General features: G+C 39.3%; 2 protein-coding genes across 12 annotated transcripts in view; both read left to right on the forward strand.

Annotated features, from left to right (window-relative positions):
• The first annotated feature begins 8,330 nt into the window (after positions 1-8,330).
• Positions 8,331-22,351, forward strand: ATRAID (all-trans retinoic acid induced differentiation factor). Of its 7 annotated transcripts, none has more exons than XM_088152470.1 (9): positions 8,331-8,449; positions 8,539-8,663; positions 10,441-10,512; positions 11,038-11,109; positions 11,362-11,483; positions 12,696-12,796; positions 17,239-17,325; positions 17,672-17,859; positions 19,834-22,272. In XM_088152470.1, exons 1-9 carry the CDS (start codon positions 8,357-8,359, stop codon positions 19,850-19,852), a joined length of 879 nt encoding a protein of 292 aa, XP_088008596.1. In that variant the 5' UTR covers positions 8,331-8,356; the 3' UTR covers positions 19,853-22,272. The 7 variants fall into 7 exon arrangements, with proteins under 7 accessions (XP_088008596.1, XP_025023662.1, XP_088008598.1 ...); XM_025167894.2 differs by having other exon boundaries at positions 19,926-22,271; XM_088152471.1 differs by having other exon boundaries at positions 8,344-8,431; positions 19,834-22,275.
• A 135-nt stretch (positions 22,352-22,486) lies between these two features.
• Positions 22,487-25,336, forward strand: part of CAD (carbamoyl-phosphate synthetase 2, aspartate transcarbamylase, and dihydroorotase) — a 37,107-nt gene continuing 34,257 nt past the window's right edge. For 2 of the 5 annotated variants that reach the window (XR_015798208.1, XM_025167906.2), the window contains exon 1: positions 23,431-23,816. Coding sequence is in view for 2 of the 5 variants with exons in the window: in XM_025167906.2 (XP_025023674.1) it covers positions 23,732-23,816 (85 nt within the window). In the remaining 3 variants the exon portion in view is untranslated. Of the gene's footprint in view, positions 23,365-23,430; positions 23,817-25,336 lie in introns of those variants that run through there. The other 3 variants (XR_015798209.1, XM_007420847.4, XR_015798210.1) reach the window with 2 other exon arrangements.

Below are 25,336 nucleotides of genomic sequence, written 5' to 3' on the forward strand. Positions count from 1 at the left end.
CATTACTGAAGGTGTCAGATTTGCAAAAACAGCTGGAAACTAAGATTTATCATTGGTCCACTCATTATCTAGACCAGTGTTTCTCAAACCTGGCAATTTTAAGCTGTGTGGACTTCAACTAGCTAGACTGTGGAGCCACCAGGAACAAGAATTAATTTATCCTTCCTTTTTCCTGTAGTAATTGATAATTGCCTTTCAATTCTGCAAAAAAAAGGGCTGCACTTAGGGAGCTCTGCTTTCTAATATTTTCATCCCCTAAAAAGAATCCTCTGCCGCTTATTCAGGTAGTAACAGCCAGTTAATTTCTGCAAAGATGGTTGGGATACTAGTTGTGATAGTTACTTCTATTAAACTGGAGATTTGCTGAGTTGTTTAGATCATGGGTAGTGCCAGGCCTGATCAGGTACCAAGCCAGAGTAGGTGGATTGTGCCAACACATCTATTAATAACAATGTTGATACTGCTAGAATGTTCTTAGAAGTATAGTGGCTTGGTTCAAACAACATGCTTAGTCTAGAGTAGCGTGAGATTGTGGGTTGTGTAGGTTGTGATTCGGTGTGTGGGGACCTAGCCATTGTCTTAGACATATCACATTAAGCCATAATAAGATTTATTTGTTGTTGTAATTATTTATTACATTTATATGCCACCTGACACCCAGCAACTCTGGGCTTAATATGTTATACAAATGCACCAATTACATTTTATTAACCTAGATTTAGTATATTGTGTGGATCCAGCCAATATGTGTAAGCTGCCCCGAGTCACCGTGAGTGAGTTGGGGGGACATATAAATTGCTTTAATAAATAAAATAAATGTGCACCTGTTCCAAAGCTCCAATAGGCAGATGTGATTCTGTAGCTCCTATCTAGTTACTTTCGGAAATTTAACCCATTGCATGGCCTAAACTGCATTTGCATGACAATCTAAATATGATTTGCCAAATTCCATTTTGGTTGGTGTCCAAGCAATCTTTCACCAGACAGAACTTCCTGTTTTATTTTTCTTCATTCTCCTTACCTCCTTCAAAGGAATTGCTACCAGGAGTGAAAAGCAGAAATGCTGCTGTAGGAGCAGTTCCCCTAGGTGATTGATGACCCATTCTACATTTTTTTCCCAGCTCTAATGTCTGCTTAGCTATAAGTGACTCTTTGTCTGGATTTGGATAATGCAGCCTGAAACAAAACATGGTTATATCCTGGAGTTAAGAAAGGAAATCTTAACCAAAATCTAATCCATATCCTGGATCTGGACAACACAGTGTCACAATGTGGTTTTAGTGTGTCACGTAAGAACAGCCACTGATATTTGTATGGCAGTTACTCTCCAGTTCCTAGCTGCATGGTTAAGGCATTTTCATGCTGAGGTTGGAGGAATGCACGGAAGAGCTCCAGTATGATGCCATTGATTCAGCTGAAATTTGGATTCCACTGGCCAGGAAATGAGGCGGACGATGTTCTGAAGAGTTGAGGCCTCTCGGTTGATTATCCAGTATGTACAAGGCATCAGAAAATCTAGAAATATTTACAAGCAGAATAGCAAGACATCTGCCTTGGGATGGGAGCAGGTACTTTAGAATAACATTTAGAATGATTGCCTTCAAACCTCTAGTTCACTTCCTAGGAGAAAATCATGGAGCTGTAATAGAGTTGGAAGGGATCCTGAAGGCCATCTAGTTCAACCCTGTACTCAGTGCAGTCTGCTAAACCATTTCAGACAAAGAGAGATAGCCTAGTTCTTGGATATATGAATGGGTTTTCTCCCTGTGTTTGGATAAAATTATTCCATCTAAAATGGAATGCTGGCAAACTCCTTCAAAATGTCTCAGCTTATATGTCACTATTACTTCTCTTGAATGAGTACAAATATAAACATCCCACAGACAGAGGATATTTATTCTTCTGTTCATAAATTCCATCTATTATTTAATAATAGACATGGGTTGAATTTCTAATTCATTCTTAACCAATCTTATAGACATGGAAGCGCTAGCTCCAATTTACACAGATCATTATCCAATAACCGTAAGACTACATAGCGGAATTTCCAGATCAAAAAGGTGGATAATTAATTAATGTTTATTATTACAAGAGGATATTAAACCGAAGTGTCATCAGGAACAAAATCATGTTTCTTTAGCTACAATGTAGGATGGTAGTAAACCACTTATAAGAAGTTTATCTTTTTGGCATCAAATACAAAGGAATTCATATAGATACGTTGCTGAATGATCAGAAACAATTAAAATCGATATATAAATTTAACCCAGTTCTGGGTTTAGAACAAAAAACAAAAATAATACATAATCAACTAAATGTAATTGAAGTAATTGAAGTGAGTTTCCTTCAATCCTTAGCGAAAGAAGTTTTAAATTCAAGTTTAAGAACTTAATTTTTTTCTGGAATAAACAGCAAAAGGATGATTAAAATATGGATTTTAGAAAGTCACAAATGGATTAAGGGTCCAGATAAATTTGAAATAAGATTTTGGAATTAATTATAAAGAATCCTTCCTGTAGGAAAATGCTTTTGTTTTGAATTCTTAAAAAAAAAAGGTATTCCTTTAAAAATTGGACACTAGAGGGAACTAGAAGGAACTAAAGATTAAAATTAAAGGTGAAGAACACTCAAACTCTACTTACTAATGCAGAACAAAGCAAAAATTAACATTGGACATATTGAAGGATATTTTTGAACAATGGACCCAGAAGTTAATTTTAAGAGCGTCTGCCTCTACAAATAGACTGTATTTAAAAGATGCTGTGGAAGAGGAACAAGTATCACCTGATATGATTAAGACTGATTTGAAAGCGGATTTAAAAATGACAGGGTTCAAGAATTACATGGAAAAAGATGTTACACTGGATATATAAAAGGAACCAGCTGATGTCTTAATAATTAAAAGGGATATACAAATAAACAAACTAAGAGAGTGACCTGGATAATTTTCTTATATTGGATTTACAAAAGAGGCTTGTTGAAGCTTTGGAGGGACAAAGAAAAAATAGAAAGAAATCAAGTTCTAAGACATTATTTGAAGGGACTAAAGATCAAGATTGTTAGAAGTAAAAGGAAGAAATATAAAATTAGTTTATTTGATCAAGGTTAAAATAGATATACAGTGGTACGTCGGTTCACGAACTTAATTCGTTCCACGACTGGTCGCGAACCGAATTGGTCATGAACCGAATCAAATTTTCCCATAAGGTTCAATGTAAATACAGTTAATCCGTTCTGACCCCTACAAATGTGGTCGCCAACCGATTTTGGTTGCCAACCGAATCAAATTTACCCATAAGGTTCAATGTAAATACGGTTAATCCGTTCTGAACCATATGTATTTTTTTTTTAAACCACAAAAATATGAAACAAAGTACAGTACAGTACAGTATGAAGAGAGAAAACGCTAACCTTGCTTGACGCGACTTCTGGCGTGGAGGTCAGGAAGGCAGGTGAGGAGGCGGTTATTGTTTGGAGGGAGAGTCCCCCTCCCTACAGGAAGCCACGACCATGTGTCACAGCAGGGAAAATGGCCGCGGATCCTGTCCATCACCCGATGCAGAGTTCGTGAACGGAAGCAAAATTTTGTGAATGGTGCTGTTCGTGAACCGAATTGTTCGTGAACAGAAGCGTTCGTGAACCGAGGTATTACTGTATTGTCATGTCTGGTAACCCTTAACGGACTTATGCTGACATCAGGACTGAAATGACGAGGTTTTATGGATTTGTTTATAGATAAGAGATGGGATATGGGAAGAAGAGATAATTTGTTGTATTTTAAGAGAAGGTGATAAGTTACTAGAATTATTTATACTTGTGATGAAGGGGGAAGTCATTTCTTTATATATTTATTTTCTTTTTCTTTACTATGTTCTTTTTTTCTTTCTTTTCTTTCTATTTTTTCTTTTTTTCTTTTCTGAACCTTTAATTTTTTCTTTTTATTCTTTTCTTTCTTTTTTTAGTTGCATTAGTTTTTATTGTTGTAAATTGTAATCTCTAATAAAACTACTATAATAACAAATATGTTTCTACAACAAAAGATATGAATGACTGAAAATGTTTTAATTATTATTCTACTTTATATAGCAAACTAACATCTGAGCCAGATAAGATTGAAGAATATCTAAACAAAACATTACTTACAAAATTGATAGATCAGTGAAAAGAAGGCCATAATCAACCTGTAACTGATGATGGAATTAAAGAGGCAATAAAAACACAGGAATTGAATAAAGCTCCAAGAAATTCTGATTAAATCTTTAACTCAGTAATAAATGAGATTCAGGTAGATGAACTTCTTTCATCATAGAAAGAAACCTTTATGTCTGATTTATAAAGAAGGAAATGTCTTGACTTGCCCAGAGTCATATAAATCTAGTTCTTTACTGAACATAGATTATAAACTTTTTATGGGAATATTGGTTTTTAACTGAAATGATACGTATTGACTGCATTTGTTCTGAGGAGATACATGAGAGACAAGATATATTTTGAATGTTATCAACAAGACAAATCAGAAAAACCAATAAAGTGGCTATGATCTTTCTTGATGCAGAATAAACTTTTGACAATATAGAACATTCTTGTGTGCTTACAATTTTTAAAAATAATTTTTACACATGGGTACACAGCATTTATAAAGAACAAGAAGTCAGGATAATAGTAAATGGTTGAAGAAAATTGGTGGTGATGTTTTATCATTGATACATTATTCCAGTTCTATTTGCTAAAATAGTTCATTTTCTAAAAATTTCTAGAAATGTAAAGAGTAGGTTGGATCATTCTTTCATACCTGGTGGCAATGTTATAAAACTCAACAATTTTGGAAAATGATTCATAGTAGAATTAAATAAATCCTAAAAGTTGAATTGCCGCTTCAACCTGCAATATTTTTATTAACATTTAGTAAACCATATATTCCCTTCAAGTATATTGAATTAAGTTTTGTCCTTGCTAACTGCTGGAAGGATACTATAAGGCTTTTATTAGAAAGGATGTTTGATCTCTTTTATGGAAATAAGTAAATTATGGGAGTATGATTTGATGTCTAGAATAACTTTGCATCTTAAAAGTAAATCTCATGCAACATTTAATTCAAATTGGAAACTATTCTTGGACTTCATGATTTGTGGATTTGTGCCACATTCAAAGTTTTGATATCTTTCTTTATAAAGTATATATTTCAATTTCATGGGAAGTCTAAATTAGAATAGCCTTTACTGGTCTGGGTAGAATTTAGTTTACAATTTCATTTTATGCTTTATACTGGGCTTACCATGGTCCCTAATAAGTATGCTTTGCTTAGAGCTTAACTATGATTTTCAGGCTGTTAAAATGCTATAATACATTCAGTTATTCACAATCAATTAATGACATATTAGAAAATCTCTATGACATTTATAAATCCCTTCTTTATTAACTTATTCATCTCTGAATTCCATTGTGAAATAAGTCAGAAACGTTTTTGTATTTTTCAGATCCAGTGGTGACTGACTGAACCACTCTTTCATCCACCATTGGATTCTGAAGATGAGCAAAAAGCTCTGCTTGAAGAACTGCATTCCAAAATTTGCTGAGTCCTTTAAAACTGAGATTTTTCATTCATTTCCAGTATCGACTTCTAGACTTTTCTTATGGCTTTGTTAGGGCTGAGTCCTACAGGATCAAATTTACTGGTGATCCAATCCAGGTTCCCTTGCAAGCAGAAGTGGGGGCAAACACAGTCAACAAAAGAAGCATGAGATGCCAGTTAACATTACTATTCATCAGTCTGCTGCGAACACTGAAGTGGGGTGGGGAATTGATATCAGATGCACTTTGGCCTGGACTTAGAGTTGTCTTTTTTTCAAGCAATGATCCTGGGGAATTTGGAACAGTTTGTTATACAGATACTCAAGGTCCAAGTGATAAAATGCTGTGGCTTTTAGAAAGGGAGACACATTCCTTGGGAAAATGATTATTAGTCCACTAGATATTATATCTCTGAATTCAATAAATTGCCTGGTTAAAACTTGTACATTAAAGTGTAATTTTGCCTTCAGTGAATAAGAATGTATTGTTCTAAATCATGCTTAATTTAACCATGGTGCATTGAATAAACCACAGTAGCTAAATTCACATAAAATACTAAGCTATAAATTGTGATTTACAAGACACAAATGCTGGGTTCATATAATTTATTGAGCCTAAACCAAACAAGATTTGTTATGACTTAAGCTGTATGAGTAAGTGCCATGGCTAATTAGTATTGTATGCTTTATTTGCATATTTTCCAAGGACATAAAGATATGATCCTCTTGGAAATAAAATATATGGTTTACTTCATGCAGTTTACTTCATGTCTCAAATATTATATGCAAGTTTGCTAAACAATGTTTTTGTATAGCACTGAACTCTACACACAGAAGAGCTTAAAGTTTCTATTTGGAATGCAAAAATTAAAGAGGGGTGACAAATGTCCTTCAGATTCATAAATAGCAACCAACTCTATAGGGGGGGAAATCCTAAAATCCATAGCTATGTAATATTAAGACCAAACCAAATGATTCAAAATGATATGCAAGTTCTTCAAAGCAATTCATCAGAAAAGATGTTACAATTAATAGGAGAGTGAAGAAGTAAGAAAGCCAAAAATGTGAGCCAGATGTTTTAGACCTGGGGTCCACAGTTCAAAGAGAGTCATGAAATAGGGGTTATAGACAGAATGCAGAGCTACTGTCAGATTATGCTGGTAGCAGAATACAGTCAGAGTTCAGGAACAAAGGAAAGATTGTTTCCCACAACTCTGAAAGCACAAAATAAAGGCTACTACATGTCATGGGCAGGGTCCACAGACAAAATGTTGGAAGAAAGTACTGTATGTAAAGGTGCTCAGGAGAGTTCTGATAACTCTTCATAAACTGAATAGAACCAAGCCAAGTCTGATGTGGCAGCAGCCCTGGATTAACCACTAAGCAAAATGGAGGGTTTTTTTTCCCATGACCTGGAAGAAAACTGAATTTTTAACCTCTTATTTCACCTCCAGCACTTATTGAGCCTTAATGTCTTGCAGTTAACCAATGGAAGGGCCAAGGGGCACCATTGCTGGGCTTGTGTTTCGTGTCAGTTGGCCTTAATCTGGCCCTGTGTGGTGGGAGAACCAGCAAAAGAAAGACATGTTCAAAAAATGGGCTGGATGAGGCCATGGTCTGCAGAAAAAAAAAAAACCCTTAATGCAACCTCATGAGGGGGAATTGGGCAAAGGCTTGAAAGACTGTTGGTCCTCCATTTTATGCTCCTCTGGTCACTGGCACAGACTGGAGCATAATCCACCTGCCCCATCCTTCCCACTCAGAGATGCAACATCTTACATTGTTGCACAGAGGAAAATACAGAAACCTCCTGTAGCCACTAGTAGTAAAATAGTTGGAAAGAATTCTCTATGGACTACTTGCTTTCCCTCAACTTGCTTTTATGCTTTCCATCCAAACAGAATATAGTAAAGAAATTATGTAAAGAGGCTGAGAGCTCCATCTCTCTGCCAACAGGAAAACTCTCCAAAACTGAACAGAATGAGACCAGATGTGGTTTGAGATAAACTCTGGCAAAAGAAAGATTGAGTTGGAAAATGGGCTTAGATGAAGCCAGGGGCTGCAGAGAAAAACAGTCAAGAAAAGAAGTCCCCAAGGAGACACAGCTAGATAGTGGCTTACTATGGTGCTGACTGCTCTGTTCTAAGCCTTCACACCCTTCTCCATGGGGGCAGAGGATTTTGCAGGCCATCCTATGCTTCCTGGTGCACATATACGAACAAAAATACAGAGATACCACACAAGGGGGGGAGCCTGAATACCCACAGGCAGTCCCTAATTAGATCCATGCACACAAAGCAATGCCTCTCTTTCCGTTTCTCTCTCTTGCACACACACATACACACACTACCTTAGTTCGTTATATAGAAGAAAATGCAAGCACTTCCTATGGCCACTGCTGGTAAAAGGGGTTGGAAAGAACCTCAGAAGCCCTGTTCTGCATGCTTTCCCGACCTGTTTTTATATATTGATTATGTGCCATCAAGTCGTTTTCAAATCCTAGCATCCACATCGATTTTCTCCATGAGTGTATCAATATAAATAAAATAGCCAGTTAGAAGTTTTGTAGAACTCAGAAGCTTATACATTCTAATAATAATGCTCTAATGATCTAAGACAAATATTCCAACTATGGATTTGGGATATATTTTTTTTTTCAAATTCATAGAGGGAGTATCTTCAATATGCTTTTATTTTCTCCCTCGTGGGTAACATTATGATTTTTATAGGGTTTTTTTTAAAATTCAGATTCATGTGACTGCAAACCTGCGATCACGTGACGCATCATGGCCGCGCCCAGCTGGCTCTGGGTTCCGCAGCTGTTCCTGTGTTTGATGGTCCCGTCGGCCGCCGCGCTCCAGGTAGAAGCGTCAGAGCAGGTAACGGGGAGGCCTGTCCTGGGAACTCCGGGGGGGGTGAGATTTATGGGAGGGGTCTTTCTTAGCCTCCGTCTGCCTTCTCTTCGCAGGTCTGCGGCTGTTGTGCTGGGCCTATGCGAAACGAGTCCGTAGCAGCCGTTTTCTGCGGTTCCCGGTGGGACAGGGTACGGCGGGGCCGCTGCTGCTTAGAGGGGGACCAGAAGATTGTTTTGGGGTGAGTTGACGCGACCCGTTTCTGGCCTTTAGCCGGGCTCCTCCCCGTGTGGGGTTATTCAAGTTCTGAGATCAAACGCCATTCGCAACAAATCGTCCCGGAATCGTAACGCGAGAACGGCTGTTTTCCGCTTTCGCTTTTCGGGAGAATAATTCAGCGCCTGACGTAAGGCCTGGAGCCCGCAGCCTAACGAAATATGTTCTGTAATACTTGAGGCCGGGTAGACTGCCTTTTACTTAACTGTGGTAACAAGGCAATTCCAGTAGCAGCCTCTCTGGCACCTGTTCAGTGTATCTGGCGTTGGACTTCAAGATGCAGTGTCCAGAAATGTATTTAAACTGTTCCACTGCCCTCAGGAGATGGTGATCTGATTAAGGAAGGGCTTATTTACTTCATTTAAAAAAAAAATCAAAAGTATAAGAAGTATATTATGAGAACTTTAATGTATAGAATGTTTGAGAAGCTTTCCTAAAAACAAGATTGTTGCTGCTGTTTTCAAAATAAAACTTTGTTTTTCTTTTCTTTTTCTTTTTGGAGTGGTGGCGAGGAGAGAACAGTAGCATAGCTAGATATTATTTAGGTGGGAGAAAATATGACAGCATTGCAAAAATTCCCCTAGGAAGTAAGGGGTGTGAAATCCAAGGCAGGTCCTCCCATTCTGTGGAAAATGCTGCCTTAGGGTGTATTTGCCTTTTACGGTTCTGGCATTACTTTTTATTGGGCACCTAGTTTTAATTTAACTTTAAAGTGATTTTAATGGGGGTGAAATTGATGGGATTTTAATTGTTTTATGCTAAGGCTTACTGAATCCCATCTTGAGTCTTATGAATGGGTGGTAGTCTTTATAATGGGTGGTGCAAAGCTGCTGTGAAGTAAAGTAAATACAGTTTGGTTATTGGGAGCTCTAAATATATGGTTATTGAATTGATATGCTAATTTTATCTTGCCTGAATTGCTGAGCACCTTACTATATATGAGCCCTAGGACAGTAATCTGAAAAATATTAATTAGAACAAAATCAGTGTACTATTATAACCTGAATGATAATTTCCACATTCTCTTACTATTGGCTGTGCTGGCAGGGCTAATGTGAGCTGAAGTTAAATGTTAAGTAGTGTACCCCTGCTTTATCATTTCAATTTCCCAGGTTGATTTATTCAATTATAATAATTTATTATGGTATGAAGTAGCTTTATGATATAGTATCATCCTGGAATATTTTTTTTCCAACAGCATTTGTTGGATGACAGTTAGGAGATTGGATTTAAACTTTGGTGAAGGATAAAATTGGGGGGTAGCTGCCATGAGGAAAAAAAAATAAAGTAATTGTGATATTTTGCCTTTTATTCTTGGAGAAGCTCCTGCACTCAGCAGTCAATCTTTACAAGCCTCTAGAAGATTTGATATGTCATCCAATATCTGGATTTGCACAGCATGTTAAGATGGGTTGGGTTGTTGGATTCAGCATGTTTATTTTTCTTTCTTTGTTCCATTTTAATATATTTATTTGCTTGGTGTAACGTATTGTATGAACACAGCAATTACGTTTTCTTGACCCAGGTTAAGTGTGTTGCATGAACCCATCAACAAGTGTAATTGACCGCTGCACTTGTTCAAAAAGCCCAACAGAGTATAATATTACATAATTGAGGTTTATGATAAGCCCTATCTACCTATTGTGAAACATTTCTTCCATTACTCCCAATATAAAAAAAATAACATTACCCAGTCTTTTGCAGTAGAATTAAGATACCTGCTTCTCCCTCTTCATTTATAGGTTGGATTTTGGGAACTGCTCATTACATCGGCTCTGTTCCAGCTTCCAGGAAGTGAGCACAGCTTTCGTCATGTAAGTCCATTCCATTACCCCATACAAGACATAGAACTGAAAGGTGTTTTCTGATAGTATAGCTCTTTGGGGCTCTTTATACATGCTGGACACTGAGGCTGAGGGAGACAAAAGGCAGCTTGTGGGTTCTTGCCTCCCTCTCTGAAACACCAGCAGTAATTGTGTTCCAGCCTCTGCATGTGTTTGTGCTCAGATGCTTGGAAATGGTTTGTATGTCAGGCCTTGATATATTTAGGCATTACATTTGTCTTGAAAACAGCTATGAAATGTGTGTTTCTTTTTGTACAAGCAGTTGTTAGAAGGTGAATTCTATATTCAGGCATTTGAATTGTACATGTAATATCTGTCTTCAAGCTGGAAGGAAGGAAAGCCTCAACATGAGGTTCTTGTTTTTAAATGTGAATTGTCCCATCACAGCAGACATGACATTAGGGTGATGTACTACACTAAACATCATTCACAGCATAGAGGAAGGACAACACTGGCATTGAATGTATTTTCTTCACCATCTTATTCTTAATGCAGTGATCTTACTGACAATCCATTGGAAAGTCTCCCTGAAGGCAGTTTCCAAGGATTCACTCAGCTGCAGACCCTGTGAGTATTGTAAATGATGGCAGGCTTAAAATGAATGGAGGTTGCTGATTTGAGATAACTCAAATGTTAATGTCGCTTCCTCATGAAAGGGATTCAGCAGAAATCCAAAAGCTTTTCTTGGCTATGTGCATTTTCACAACATAGGCATTTGGGGTGTGGTTTTGAGGCTTTATTTATTTATTTATTTATGGAGGGAATCCTATTGTATCTGCCTCTCACCTGTTTCTGATAAGAATTTCTATTGATCCCCAGTGCTTTGCCCCTGAAGCTGGACTGTCCTGGAGGCAGTGAAGTGTGGAAAAATATCACCATACAAGGGAACAACCGTCTCTGTCAAGACCAGAGGAACCCCTGCAATGGCTCAGGGGGATTTGGTATGCACATAGTAGGCAACATCTTGTGTGCTTGGGCTGTAGTCATCTAAGAAGAGATGGAGAAAGGTGGGGATTGGGGATGAGGATCCCTAAAAGTACTTTGGTTACCTCCCACAAGCCCACTCCAACAGAATTATTTTCAGCCTTATGAAAAAACAGTAAAGAAGATGCCTGGTGAAACTCTGGGGCCAAAGTGTTCCACAAAGAGAATGGTTGACTCCAGGGCTAGACTTCCTGAAACTCTGTCAGGAATGGGACCGTCAGCATCTCCTCCCTGGAAGAGCATAAGGGACAGACACAATCATATTGGAGGAGGTGGCACCATAAAGGGCTGTATAGGTCAAAATCAGAATGTTGATTTGGAAGCCTCTTAATAGCCAATGCAGTAACTGAAGTACAGGTGTTAATTCTACAGCAGTGGTTCTTACCTGCTAAAAGCCTACCCAATTCATTTTGGCCCACTGCAGTTTAGGTCATGTTCAAGGCAGCCCCATAGATTACTACATGATATTGCATTTGAATGTTTCTGAATTTGGCTATTGAGATTTTGTTTGATGTTATTTTTTTCCATTTTATCGAATCTGTTTCTTCACTGATAACATGTGACTCTTAATAATTATTACTAGGAGTAGGATGTTGGATGGCCCTGTTGGAAGTAGGTAGCATAATTGCCTTGGGCTGTGGAGGGCTATCCAGCAGAAAATTCTTTTGCATGAGATTAGTGTTCTCAGTTAGCTGTTATTTCTGAAAATTGTATACAAATATTTTTCAGAAGTGAACTGCAGCTGTGCAAGGAGATAGGTTTTCTACATATTTCTCCAGTGGAACCTACGTTTGGTTTTGGCACTAGCATTTTATGGGCTGGTCCTAATCCTGAGAGTTTGAGCATATATATTTGCTATGTTGAGCACCTTGTATGATAAGATATAATCAGTGGTAGTAGGGGGCAAAAGGCCTGAAGTGAGGGCAGGGAGGTCAGCAAGTCTTGAGTCTGGGAAGACAAGAATAGGTGGGTTTGGCAGAAAGGACCAAGGAAGGCAGGATAAGGTCAGCTGCACAAATGGTAGCTTGGATGGCACTGTAGTTAATAGTCTGGGGAGACTGATGTAGAAAGAAAACTAAAGGCCAGAAGCTGTGAGTTGGACTGGTCATGGAGTGAGTTCTGAAAAGTGAGAGGATATCTTTCTCACCCTTTCCCCTCTTTCTCTACAGATTCGCTATGCCCAGAGGGCTCGCTTTGTACTTCTGATGGACCTGGCTTGTCCCAGTGCCTCTGTGTAGATCCATATCATGGCTACAAATGCTTGCGCCAGGTGAGCTGGTCTTGGATTATGATGGGATTTATTCTGCATGTCCTTTTTCTCTGCTACAAGGAGACATGGCTCTTGGGCATGATGGGATGGAAAGTCCAAAGGAAGGCCTCTTAATTGAATAGAAAGCTTCCTCCAACTGGGAATAATAATTAGATTATGCATTAGGGCTGCCTTCTCCTTCTTGCTAAAGTTGTTGGAAACAAACACCCAACAAGGCTGTGCTAGGGTTTTAGCCCATTTGATTCAGGCCTTTGAGGCTGATTAAAGGAACCTTTGGGAGCTGATCAAGCTAGGAAAAGCCTTCTAATTTGTCTTTGCCTTTCAGGGCAATTTTCCATACCTGTTGTTCTTTGGAACTTTGGGAGCCATCACTACTATCCTCTCTGCCCTGCTTTGGATCACACAGAGGCGCAAGGCTAAAACCTTTTAGTGGCCTCTCCATCCTCCTGGCCCACCCACACTACACAAAGGAGGTGCTAGTCTGCAGGCTTCTCTGCTGCCTGTTGCTGCCCTTTGGTTTACGTTACTTGGAGGTTCCCCATTTTTCTGGGGGAAATCATCTTTGGACTGGAGCCTGCCAAAGGGGTCACACAGCTTCCGATGTATGGACACCTGGGAGAGAGCTCTAGCAGGAACACTTTTTTTTCAGATAGCCTGTTTGTTTTGCCAATGCACAGAAATTGGTGTTGCGAATGAAGTATAAGAGGAGTGGGAAAAATGAATGTCTTATTGGATGTTAGATATCCTCTGGATTGTACATTCAATTTCCAATAAAGTAAATACAACTAAACAGGTTTGTGTCTGGATATGAAGTAAACCAGCCCTTGTTGTGTGACTCCTGGTTCCTTAGGGCTTAATCCAAATCCCTTTCTTCTGTGATTAGAAGCAGGGAGCCTGAGAAATAGTACTAGTTAGAAGCAGTGCTTGGGTGCTCTTTCCCATAGGACTTTTTCTTGGTCTGGAATCCTCAGAAGAGAACATATCAGACACTCAACCCCCTCCTGATACTTGCTCCTGTTACTTCAAGACACCTCTTGGGATTTTATCATTAATGAACCCAGTTCTCCTGCCTTAAAACTTGAGGGTTTATTTTAATAAATAACTGAAACATATTTCCTTCCCGAGCCTTTACTCTTTTCTGATACCTGGTTACTCTAAATCACCTGCTCTGCTCTTTTTTCCCCATGCCTGTTACAAAAAGCTTGCAAGTTGCCCTCTTTTTCTCTTCAAATGTCTTCTACAAATCATGAAGCAATTGGAAAAACTACTTTGTCTGCATTCCAGGCAAAAGTTGAACTGCCAATGTGATTCTGTGTTTCAACACACGTATCCTTTAACGGTTTGCTTCTTTCTCTTTCATTGTTAAAAGCCTTATGTTTACTAAGTCAGCCGGCTGCCCTCATGTTCAAGCCAGATTCCCCAAGCTTTTGAACCAGGTCAATACTCAATAAGCTACTGCTCTATATTAAGTATTTGAAAGCCACAATAATTAAACTATTGTTTTAATTAAACAACTTATCAGTTTAGTAACTATGATCATTTTAATTAAACCATTAGCTTATCAGTTTAATAATGATTGTTTAAATTAAACCATTAGCTTATCAGTTTAATAACTGATTTAAAATCACTTTTTTTTTTTTAACTTCCCTGGGATATGTGTTTCTTGAACACATTCAGTGAATTGTTTCAAGGATTTGATCCACATCTGCTTCCCATTTGCAAAAAGAGAAAATAAATTAAATTTGGCTCTACACTGGAGATTGCTGAGGTAGGCAGAAATGTATATAATTAAGGCAGCAGCATTATAAGGAAGAAGCAGCTTCAGTTAATAAACCAGAAAAGATTTCATAGGATGTCTGATCTTGATTGCTTTAGATTCCATGTGAATTTGCTCAGCATTGAGGCTTAGGAATGTGCTGAGATAATCAAGGAATTTGGTTTTACTGAATATGTACAAAGCAGGTCAGCAGTGTGTAGTGAAAGACAAATGGCAAATGTACAAGTTGGCCAATTTTGGAAGGTCAACAATCAAGAAATATATTTTAAAAAACTATGTTAAATTATGGCAAGAAATCAAACCTTGAAGGTGGAGGAATTTAAAGGTATCTTGGTTAGGATCAACTGTAATTATTAAATGAATGTACTACCCAAGATAAATTATTTAAAATGCCCCTACTCAGAATTTCAGAGAGAACTTTACAAGAATGGCAAGAAACTGGCACTTCCGGGGATGAAATGGCGAACAGAAGACAGTTCCACAAAACGCAGAGCTGATGACCATGGCAGAATGAAGAGCCAGTGAGTAGACTGGCTCTTTGTAATTCCTCTTCGGATCAGGACTTGAGATTGCCCGCAAGTGCTTCAGAGAGCTGCTTCTCACAAGGAGACTGCAAGACAGCAGTCTCCAGCAAGCTTAGAGCTCTGGGAGACGAGGGAATAGCCGTCTTGCTCAAACCGTGATCAGCACCTTTAAAAGGACACTGGGTTCTTAATTACAAAGAATCCTTCCTATGGGAAAATGGTTTTGTTTTTAATTATTTTTTTTTAAAGATAAGACTTTAAAAATTGGACACTAGAGGGAACTAGAAGGAACTAAAGATTACAATTAAAGGTGAAGAACACTCAAACTCGACTTAATACAGAATGAAGTAAAATATTTTAACACTTGACATATTGAAGGATATTTTTGAACAGTGGAATCAGAATTTAATTTTAGAATGTCTGTCTCTATAGATAGACTGTTTAAAAGATGCTATGGAAGAGGAACAAGTATTACCTGACATGATTGAGACTGATTTGAAAGTGGATTTTAAAATGACAGGTTACAAGACTGACATGGAAAATGATGCTACACTGGACATATAAAAGAAACCGACTGATGTCTTAATAATTAAAAGGGATATACAAATAAACAAACCAAGAGAGTGACCTGGGTAATTTTCTTATATTGGATTTACAAAAGAGGCTTGTAAAAGCTTTGAAGAATTTTGTGAGAAGGGACAAAGAAAAAATGAAAACAAGTTCTAGGACATTATTTAAAGGGACTAAAGATCAAGACTGTTAGTAGTAAAAGGAAGGAATATAAAGTTGGTTTATTTGATCAAGGTTAAAATAGATATGTTGTTATCTCTGGTAACCCTTAATGGACTTTTGCTGATATCAGGACTGAAATGACGAGGTTTTATGGATATGTTTATAGATAAGAGATGGGATATAGGAAGAAGAGATCATTTGTTGTATTTTTAGAGGAGGTGATAAGTTACTAGAATTGTTTATACTTGTGGTGAAGGGGGAAGTCACTTTATATTTTCTTTTTTTTTACTATATTCTTATTCTTTCTTTTCTATTTTTCTTTGTATTTTTTCTTTTTTGCACCTTTTCTTTTTCCTTTTTATTCTTTTATTTTTAGTTTGCATTAGTTTTTATTGTTCTAAATTGTAATCTTTAATAAAATTACTATTAAAAAAAAAGAATGGCAAAAAACTATCAGTAAATTCATATGGAGTGGGAAAAGACCCAGAATTAAACTAAAAAGATTCCAAAGAGAGAGGTGGTCTTGTCCTTTCAAATCTTAAACTACATCATAAAGCAAATTGCTTTTCATAGTTAAAAGAGTGAATAAAATCCCAGAATTGTAGAATGGCAATATTAGAAGGAGTCAGCTTAGCCAATGGACTCCATAGATATTTATGGTACAGAGATACAAAGGAGCATAAAAATGTAAAAGGGCATATTGTTAGACAAAGTTTGAAAAAAATGAAATACTTTCTATAATTCAGCCTCCTGGCCCTGTGGCATAATGGCAGGTAGCTAGAGATTTCCTCCTTTCTTCCATGCTTTGGAAGATAACAAATCTTGCAAGAGATAAAGTCTCTTTTTTTCCTTCAAAAACCTCAGTAGCAATGGTACATGAATCCTATTTACAAATGTACATACAAAGCTCTTGATAGACCACAGGATGGTGCTAGAGTGCTATAATTTGTGTTCTTGGGAGAGAGACTGCTATTAAGTTATAAACTAGCTTCCTGGAAAATAATCAGCTTAGTCTGAAATTACATTTGCGCAGAGAAATAAGAATAAGAGCAAATAAGGCTTCTAATACAGAACAAAATAAATCAAAAGTCTAGCAAAGATTCCTAGCTAAAAAACTTTTATGTATTTATATACAAACTGAATCCTGGAACAAAGTCTTCTATTTTTTTTTCTGTGGATCTCCCCTGGTTTCTGGGGGTAAATTCAAACATCTATCAGAGCTATTTTTGGCTTATTTTTCCCAGATCAGGCACATCAACTTCTTGCTCTGCATCACCAGAGTTCTGCCCTTTGTCTTTTAAAAAACAAAGCTTTTTCCCATCCAGGAGAAGAATGGATTGCAGGGAACTTCTTTATGCTTATGTGCCAAAAATTCTGTCTTACTGATGTAAATGTATGTTCCAACTCAGATACTGGTTGGCTGGGAACATGGCCAGGCTCAGAGTCCACCTCTCAACAAAGGGCAAGTGACCCAATCTGCATTACGACATCACAAGGTAAACTCTGACCTTTACACACTTGATGGAACTGGATCATTCCTAACCTTGTGGCTTATTTAAATAGTGCTGCTAAAATACTAATACAATTTTAGGTTCGTAAGTAGAAAAATAATTCTGAAATTACAAGACAGTGAACCCTAGGCCAGCCAAGTGATATCACTGCAGTTCTGTCTCGGTGTCTACAGGCTATAGGGGCCTGGACGGGGGAGAATAGGCTTAATACTGTGGATTTGGATTGAGGGGATTTTCATCTTTGGCTGTGGATGGGGTTATACTACCCTAGACAGACCCAGTGTGAAATACGGAGGTGGTCCTGGACTCATGGCTTCTGTTTGAAGTGCAGGTAGTAGCCGAGAGGTCCTTTGCATGTGTCCATTTTGTGCAGCAATTGTGCCCATTCATGGATTGGAAGGCTCAACTCACAGTCAATCAAGCCTTGGTCACCTCTTGTCTGGATTACTGCAATATACTTTATTTGGGGCTGACCTTGAAGACCAATCAGAAGCTCCAGCTGGTCCAGAATGGAGTGGCGTGAGTAGTAGTGGGATCGCCTTGGTAATGGCATAGCTAATATATTTGATACCCAGAGTGGATCATTTTTTAACACACCCCTCCTTCATTGTTGAAAGCCAGTTGAGTATAGTCCTTACGGCATCAAAACCAAGAGACTGTGAGTTCTAGTCCTGCCTTAGCCCAAAGCCAGCTGGGTGATCTTGGACCAGACACTTCTCTCAGCCCTAGGAAGAAAGAACTGACAAACCATTTCTGGAGAATGCTGCCAAAAAAAAAACTGCAGAAGGGAGTCACCGGGAGTCAAAACTGACTTGAAGACACATATTTTTTCCACCGCTGACTACAAAATAGCTGATTGGCACATGGGCATCACTAGCCTCCTCCTACCTTCAGCAATACCCCCCTTATTGCCTGCATCAGGGATGGCCCACCCCCTGCCCACCCTTGGTACACCATGTTATGCAGAGTGCAGCTATAAACATAGTTCATGCCAAAAATACACACCAGTGTTAGAGAGATTGAAAGAATGCAATGTCCTTATCTTGTTCTCCAAAGAAATCCAGCCAGAAAATATAAAATATGTGGTGGTTTATTGAGAAAAGTAAAAACTACATAAAATACAAGTTTCATGCAAAAGCATAGAAAAAATAACTTCTTCTCATATATGTGGCATCCAAGACTTATCCACTACACAAGTTTAACAAAGTCTCTAGCCAAAAACTCTCAGAGAAGAGGTACACTACTTAGTTATTAGTTACTACTACATAACCCATAAAAACTGATTACATGATGGCTAAAATTCTACTGAGCAGCTGGGCATATAATCCTCCCGTTTTATTGCCACCCCTTGAGTAACCAGCATACAGATGCCAATAGTTGGCAGTAAATAGCAGTATACGTGCACACTAACAACAACAATTTGCAGCTGAGCCTTATTTGTTAGCCATAACAATACGTTTTGAAGATAGCGAGATGCACTTCTTCCCATGAGAAACTCCTAACACACCACTGCATCACTGTCCATGTAGCACTACTGCTTTGCAAGCGGCTTTGATTACCAATAGACTCCTAGATGCAGCTTAAGGTTGTTATCTATAAAGCCCTTCGTGGCAAAGGGGATGGTTATACGCAGGACCACCTGTTTCTGATTACTTCTGCCCTTCTGGTAAGATCTGACATGGTGGGCATGTTCCAGGTCCCACCATTTAATCAGTATCATCTGGCAGGACGCAGGAGCTGTGCCTTCTCCATTGCTGCACCTGCCCTGTGGAACATCCCCCTGAGACTTGAGTGGCCCTGATCCCGCCTGCCTTCTGAGGACTCTGAAAACATAGTTTTTCTGCCAGGCATCAGGTTGGGAGATTTTATGCCCATCTTGATTGCCTGCTGGTTTCTGGTTGTTTCAAATTGCGTCAGGTACAATATAGGTAATCCTCGCTTAACAACCACTCATTTGGCAACCGTTCTTGTTCAGCAACCATTCAAAGTTACAATGGTGCTGAAAAAGGAGACTTGCAACTAGTCCTTGAAGTTGCTACCATTGCAGTACCCTCACAGTCACATAATCACGATTTGGGCATTTGGCAACATTTACAATGTTCGCAGCATCCTACAGTCACATGATCACCATTTGCAACCTTCACAGCTGGCTTCCAACAAGCAATGTCAATGGGGAAGCTGGCAGGAAGTCGCAAGTCACAGTTATGTGACATCATGCTTAACAACTCACAGTGATTTGTTTGACGACTACAACTGGAACTGACAAACTGACGTTAAGTTGGGTGCGGTCATGTGGCACTTCACTTTATGACCACATCGCTTAGCAACAGAGTTTGCCAGTCCCAATTGTGGTCAGTAAGTGAGGACTACCTGTATGTTTTATTATATTTTATTCCAATGCTAGTTGGGATTGTGGGTTGTAGAAGAACAATGTTAATCTGGATTATTTTCAGTGTGTCTTGCCCCTCCTTCCTTCCCTTGAACATACTGTAGTGAATTAAGGCAGTCATAAAGAAAAAGGGATCTGCAGTCACTATACCAGAACAAACTTACGTCTAAAAAAACCCCAAAATCTGGACTTCCAGGGAAGCAATAGCGAACTGAAGACAGCTTCGCTTTCAGTGGAGCGGATGACTGCGGCAAACCAAGGAGCCAACAAACGGATTGACACCTTGAAACTCCTCCCCGGACAAAGGGGAGGACTTGGGATCACTCATAGGGCTCCTTACAGAGGCTCCCTGCAACGAGACCATAAAACAGCAGTCTCTGGCATGTTTTAGAGCTCTGGGAGCTGGGAGGGTCACCATGCCCGAGCAGCGGTTCCAAGCCTTCAAAGAGACACTGGGTTTGTCCACTTCCTTTCTTAATCACTTCTGTAAATGGCTTATAAATGGCTTTTTGGATACTAAGAACTTTCTGAAAGACAAATTTTATTCACTGGGTGATTTTCCTTCAATCCTCAACAAAAGAAGTTTCACATAAGTTTAAAAACTTAACAATTTTTTTTTAAATTTGGGAATAAGCAGCAAAAGTGTGATTAGAATGTTGATTTAGGAAAGTTATAAACAGACTAAGGGGCTAAATTGACTGAAAATAAGATTTTGAAATTAACTATAGGAATCCTTCCTGTGGTTTGTTTAAAATCCTATTAAAATATATGAAGATCTTGAAGTTAAGTGTAAGAAATGGTGTGGATTAGAGAAAAACATGATAAAAGGAGACATTGAAGACTGGTTACTAGAGGCAACCAGAAAGAACTAAAGATTCCAATTAAAGGAGAAGACCCATTAATACGGAATGGAGAAAAGTATTTTAACTCTGGAAGTTTTCAAGGATATTTGGCAACAGTGTACTCAGAGCATTCTCTTAATATTCTCTTTCTCCTAATATTGTCTGATACTATAAAAATGGCTTTTAACTGAGAATCAGGCTGTTTTGGATATGGATTTTAAAATGATAGAATACAAGAATGATATTGACAAAGGGGCTACACAGGACTTACAAAGGAAACTGGCTGATGTTTTAATAGCTAAAAGGGACATACAAATAATAAATCAGAAGAGTGACTTGGATGTATGGATTTCAATGCAGAAGAATGCTTGGACAACTTTCTTTTTTGGACTTACAAAAGAGATGTGTTATACTTATGAAGATAAAGAGAGAGTGAAATCAGCTTTTGTGACATTATTTAAAAGGAATAAACATAAAGGCTTTTAAAACCAAAAAGAAAGATTATAAAGTTGGTTTGTTTGATCAAGGTTAAAATATGTTTTTTCTTCTAGTAGTTTTTAATAGATTTTTCTTGACTGGGACTGAACGATAAGACCTTAAAGATTTGCTATTAGATTAGATTAGATATTGCGAAGAGAGAACTCTTTGGAAAAGACCCTGATGCTGGGAAAGATTGAAGGCAAGAGGACGGCAGAGGATGAGATGGTTAGATAGCATCACTGAAGCAATGAGTATGAAACTGAGCAAACTCAGGGAGGCAGTGAAGAACAGGAAGGCCTGGCGCGATATGGTTCATGGGGTCACAAAGAGTCAGACACGACTGTGCGAAACAAGCACCACAAATCTCTCTCTGGGTTAGTCAGAAGTAAAGTTTTATTGGAAGTGTTTGCAAAGGCTGGTGGGCTTCATTGCAAATAAGAAGCCACACCCACATACACACTCCGGCCTAATTATATACATTTCCGATCGCAAGTCCCTCCCCTTTTCCCCATTGGCTAAGGTACTCAGGGTGTACAGTCTTTCCGGCCGCTCTATGATTTCTTCCTGGTCCCTCCCACCTCATCCATTGCAAGTCTATGGTAATTTGCTCAAGGTTTCAGCTAATTGCATTATACTGATAAAGACTGCCCCAGGTTAAATTAGTTTTTATTTACATTGTCCCACACAAGGAGACAACTTCCTCTCCATTTGCCACTATTTGATAACCATAACACTTAATACTACTTCCTTATCTCTCACCCAGCTGCACTTTTAGCATGCTCAAGCTACTATTTCTTTGTCAATAACAACATATTTTATCCATCTCTCACACGACTTAACGAATGAACAACAACCACAAAGATATGGGGAGAAGAGATTTTTTGTTACATGATTAGGGAAAGTGATGAGTTATCTGAACCTGAAAAAGTGTTAAATTTGCAATGGAATTTCTGAGAGGAGACAAACAGAAAATGGTAAGAAATTAATTTGTGGGATATTATTTGAAGGGTTTAAAGATTAAGATTTTCTGGTAGCTCTTAATGGATTTTTTTTTATTAAGTTTGAACAATGAGCTTTTATAGTTTTGCTTATAGATATAGGATAAAATATGAAAAAAGATATTTTTGTATTTTTAGAGAAAATGGGTAAATTTACTGTGGAGAGGAGAGGAGAGGAAAGGGATTTACTGGTAACTCTAAATGGACTTTTGCTGATTGAATGTTGAGGTTTTATTATTTATTAATAGATAAAAGATGAGATACGGGATGAAGAGATCTTTGTTTGAAATGTTAGAGAAGGTGGTAAGTTACTGAAATTGTACTTGTCTTGATGAAGTGGGAAATCATTTCTTTATATATTCTTTTTTCTTTATATTTTTTCTTTTTCCTCCTCCCCTCTTTTCTTCTTTTCCCTTTGCACTTTTTATTCTTTTTTTATATATTTTTCTTAGTTTGTATTAGTTTCTTCTCTCTATTTTTAAACTTTAATAAAAATTATTATTAAAAACAAAAACCCCACACAAGCTCCTTCCACCCTCTCTTATACTGACTTAATTTATGTGGAGTAAATGACTTTCTACATATAATATTTTAAAGAGAGACAGAGTTAGGATGTAGTACTACTATTAGATAAACTGGAAGTTTGATTACTATAAAAGCTATATAAGTGCAGTCTTTCTGCCTACTGACTTTGATGTAAAATGTGACCCCAGCCATCCTAGTACTCTTCCTGTCCTTTACTTGCCCAACCATATGTTTAATTTATAGAAACCAATTGACTTGGATGGGATAGGAATCCAAATATGTACCTGAGTTTAAAACAAACCAATAAAAACCTAGATAGCTTCACAAACATCGCACTGTCCAAAAATCCAATTACGTAGAAATTTAAATGCGTAACAGGCTGTCTGGAAGAGAACTTGAATTCCGATCCCAAAATTCCACCTGTCTGTTCAGCGTTTGTCGGCATCTTTGAAAGCCTACGATTTAAAATGTTCACATTTCCATTTTATACACTCTACTCCCGCCCCAGGCACAATCCTAGCAGCAACAGTAAGGCAGGCTGGTTCGCCCAATCATAAAGGGTGGAGTTAGGCCTGGTCTGTGGGGCAAACCCCAGCAGCGCCGATTGGGAAGACGGGTCGAGGCGCCAGTTTTGAGATGCTCTGCTTGGATGCCGAAAGACTTCCTAAGGCGGGAGGAGGAGGAGGCCTTTTGTCCTTCCGCAGCTAACGTCCGAGCGTGCCAAATGCAACCGCCGGCCTGCAAAAATCTGCCCACGGAAGGCATTTACTACACGCGCCCTCCTTCTACGGTACGTGCCCATCGGGCCTGGCGACGCGCAGGCAGAAGTACGTTAGGGAGTCGGGGCTAGAGGAGCCCCACCAGGGCGGGGCCTAAAAAAGCGTGCCCGACTCGGCTCGTGGTGCGCCGCCCCTCGACAGGTCATTTCCTCCCTTCTTCACCACCTCGGCTCCGCCTCCTGTTAGCGCGCTTCTCATCGCTTCGGCCCCCTCGCCTCCCCTCCGTGCGTCCGGCGCCGGCCGCATCCTCTGCTTTCCCCCCTCCTGCTCTGCCTCGCTGCCTCTCGCTGGGTCGCTGTCCCGCGCCCTCGCCGCCCCCCCGTCCGGAATCCCGAGCCATCCCGTCCCGCCGTCGTCCTCCACGTGCTGAAGCGAGCTATGGGCAGCCTCGTGCTGGAGGATGGGACGGTGTTGCGTGGGCGTCCTTTTGGACTCGTGGGGACCCCCGTGGCTGGGGAAGTCGGTGAGTTCCTCTGCAGGACCGAGGTGGGGGAGGAAGAGAAGGAGAGATCTTCGGTCGCACTTCTGCCGTCCGGACTCTACGGCGGAGGAAGGGCAGCGGTGCTCTCCCCCCCCTCCCGCCTAGATGTAGGGAGGGGTCAGGAGATGGACCTGCCCTCTGTCGCTATGCCCATTTGCTCGGCAGGCTCCTTTGGCCGTTGCTGGATCTCCAAGTCTGCCTAAGGCTACTCGTAGAAGAGTGCCTCTGAACATGTCCAGAGTCCCGTGGTCTCCTGGACCAGACATCTTGGTAGGAGAGCTGTCTGTGGGCTGGTGACAGACCTGATAAGACCACCTCTGTTCTGGCAGTTAGGCCTCTAGACTTTCTTTGGCTTGCCACCCTGCTGATCTTGGAGCTAGATCAGGCCCATTCCCAGCTGAGGTAAATTAGAAGTAAGAAGATATCATCCTATCTGGGTTCATCATTGTGCCTGCCTACGCCAGTAGTTGTGCTTTTGAGGCATGAGCAGCTTGAAAGGCTTCAAAAGAGCAAGTAGGGAATCAAGGCAGCTTATGTCACCATGCCCTACATTAGTGATGGACCTCCAGAAAAAAATAGTTTTTTTAAAAAAAGATGCTAATTCATGAATTCTTGCTGGCTTCTAGTTATGCTGGCTATTTGGTAGCTGTGGGAACAGTGGCAACATATACCTCTCAGTATCATACACTGGAGAACACAAGGGAAATACGCTGCTGTTGTTAGCCAGGCCTTTTAGGAGATGTTGAAGCAGCTGGTTGGCTGTTGTGGGAACAGGTTGCTGGACAGAACAGGTCTGTGTTCTCATCCAGTAGAGTCGTTCTTCTACTCTTGGATGTAGCAGCAGCTGGTTTGCTGACTGCTTCAAAGTAGGAAGTATTTTGTTGAGAAGAGTGAATTCAGAGTGGCTCTTCCCCTCACACCCTTCCTATTGAAGAGGGCCAAATGGCCAGTCCAGAATCTGAAAATATGTCATTGCCAGGAAGATGATCCAAGCTTTCATAGGACACAGCAATAATAACAAAGCAACAACAATAATAAACATTTGTATAGTAGTTTTGAGTGGTCAGAGCACATCACGTGCATTATTTAGTTGTAATCCTTACAACAGTCTTGCATGGATGAATTGAGAAACTTGAAGCCCTTGAATGTTGATGATCTACAATCATCATCTGGCCAGTGATCATGTTGGCTAAAAATTCAGCATTATTTGGAGGGGCACAGATTGCTCACTTCTGCTATAAGAATAGTCAATATTGGTTCTTACAGAGAATAAGATTTAGTTAAGCCTTTAGTCTAATCCAAGCTGCAGCTCTCCCATGTACCACTATCTTGTTAATAACTATCAGTGAAAGCTACAGCAAGGAGAACATTTTCTCCTGGGAAGGAGACAGCTGTACTGGTGGTAGAAAGCTCATATCAAGAATGGGATGAGAAAGAAGCAGAAGTGGATAAAAAAGAGAGTGCCAGATATCAAGAGGTGCTTTGAGAAGACTGTGTGTTTT

The sequence above is a fragment of the Python bivittatus genome, unplaced genomic scaffold (assembly GCF_059951505.1).
Source record: "Python bivittatus isolate LINGU-HERP-01145 unplaced genomic scaffold, Pbiv_v1 ctg000690_np1212, whole genome shotgun sequence".
NCBI lineage: Eukaryota > Metazoa > Chordata > Lepidosauria > Squamata > Pythonidae > Python > Python bivittatus.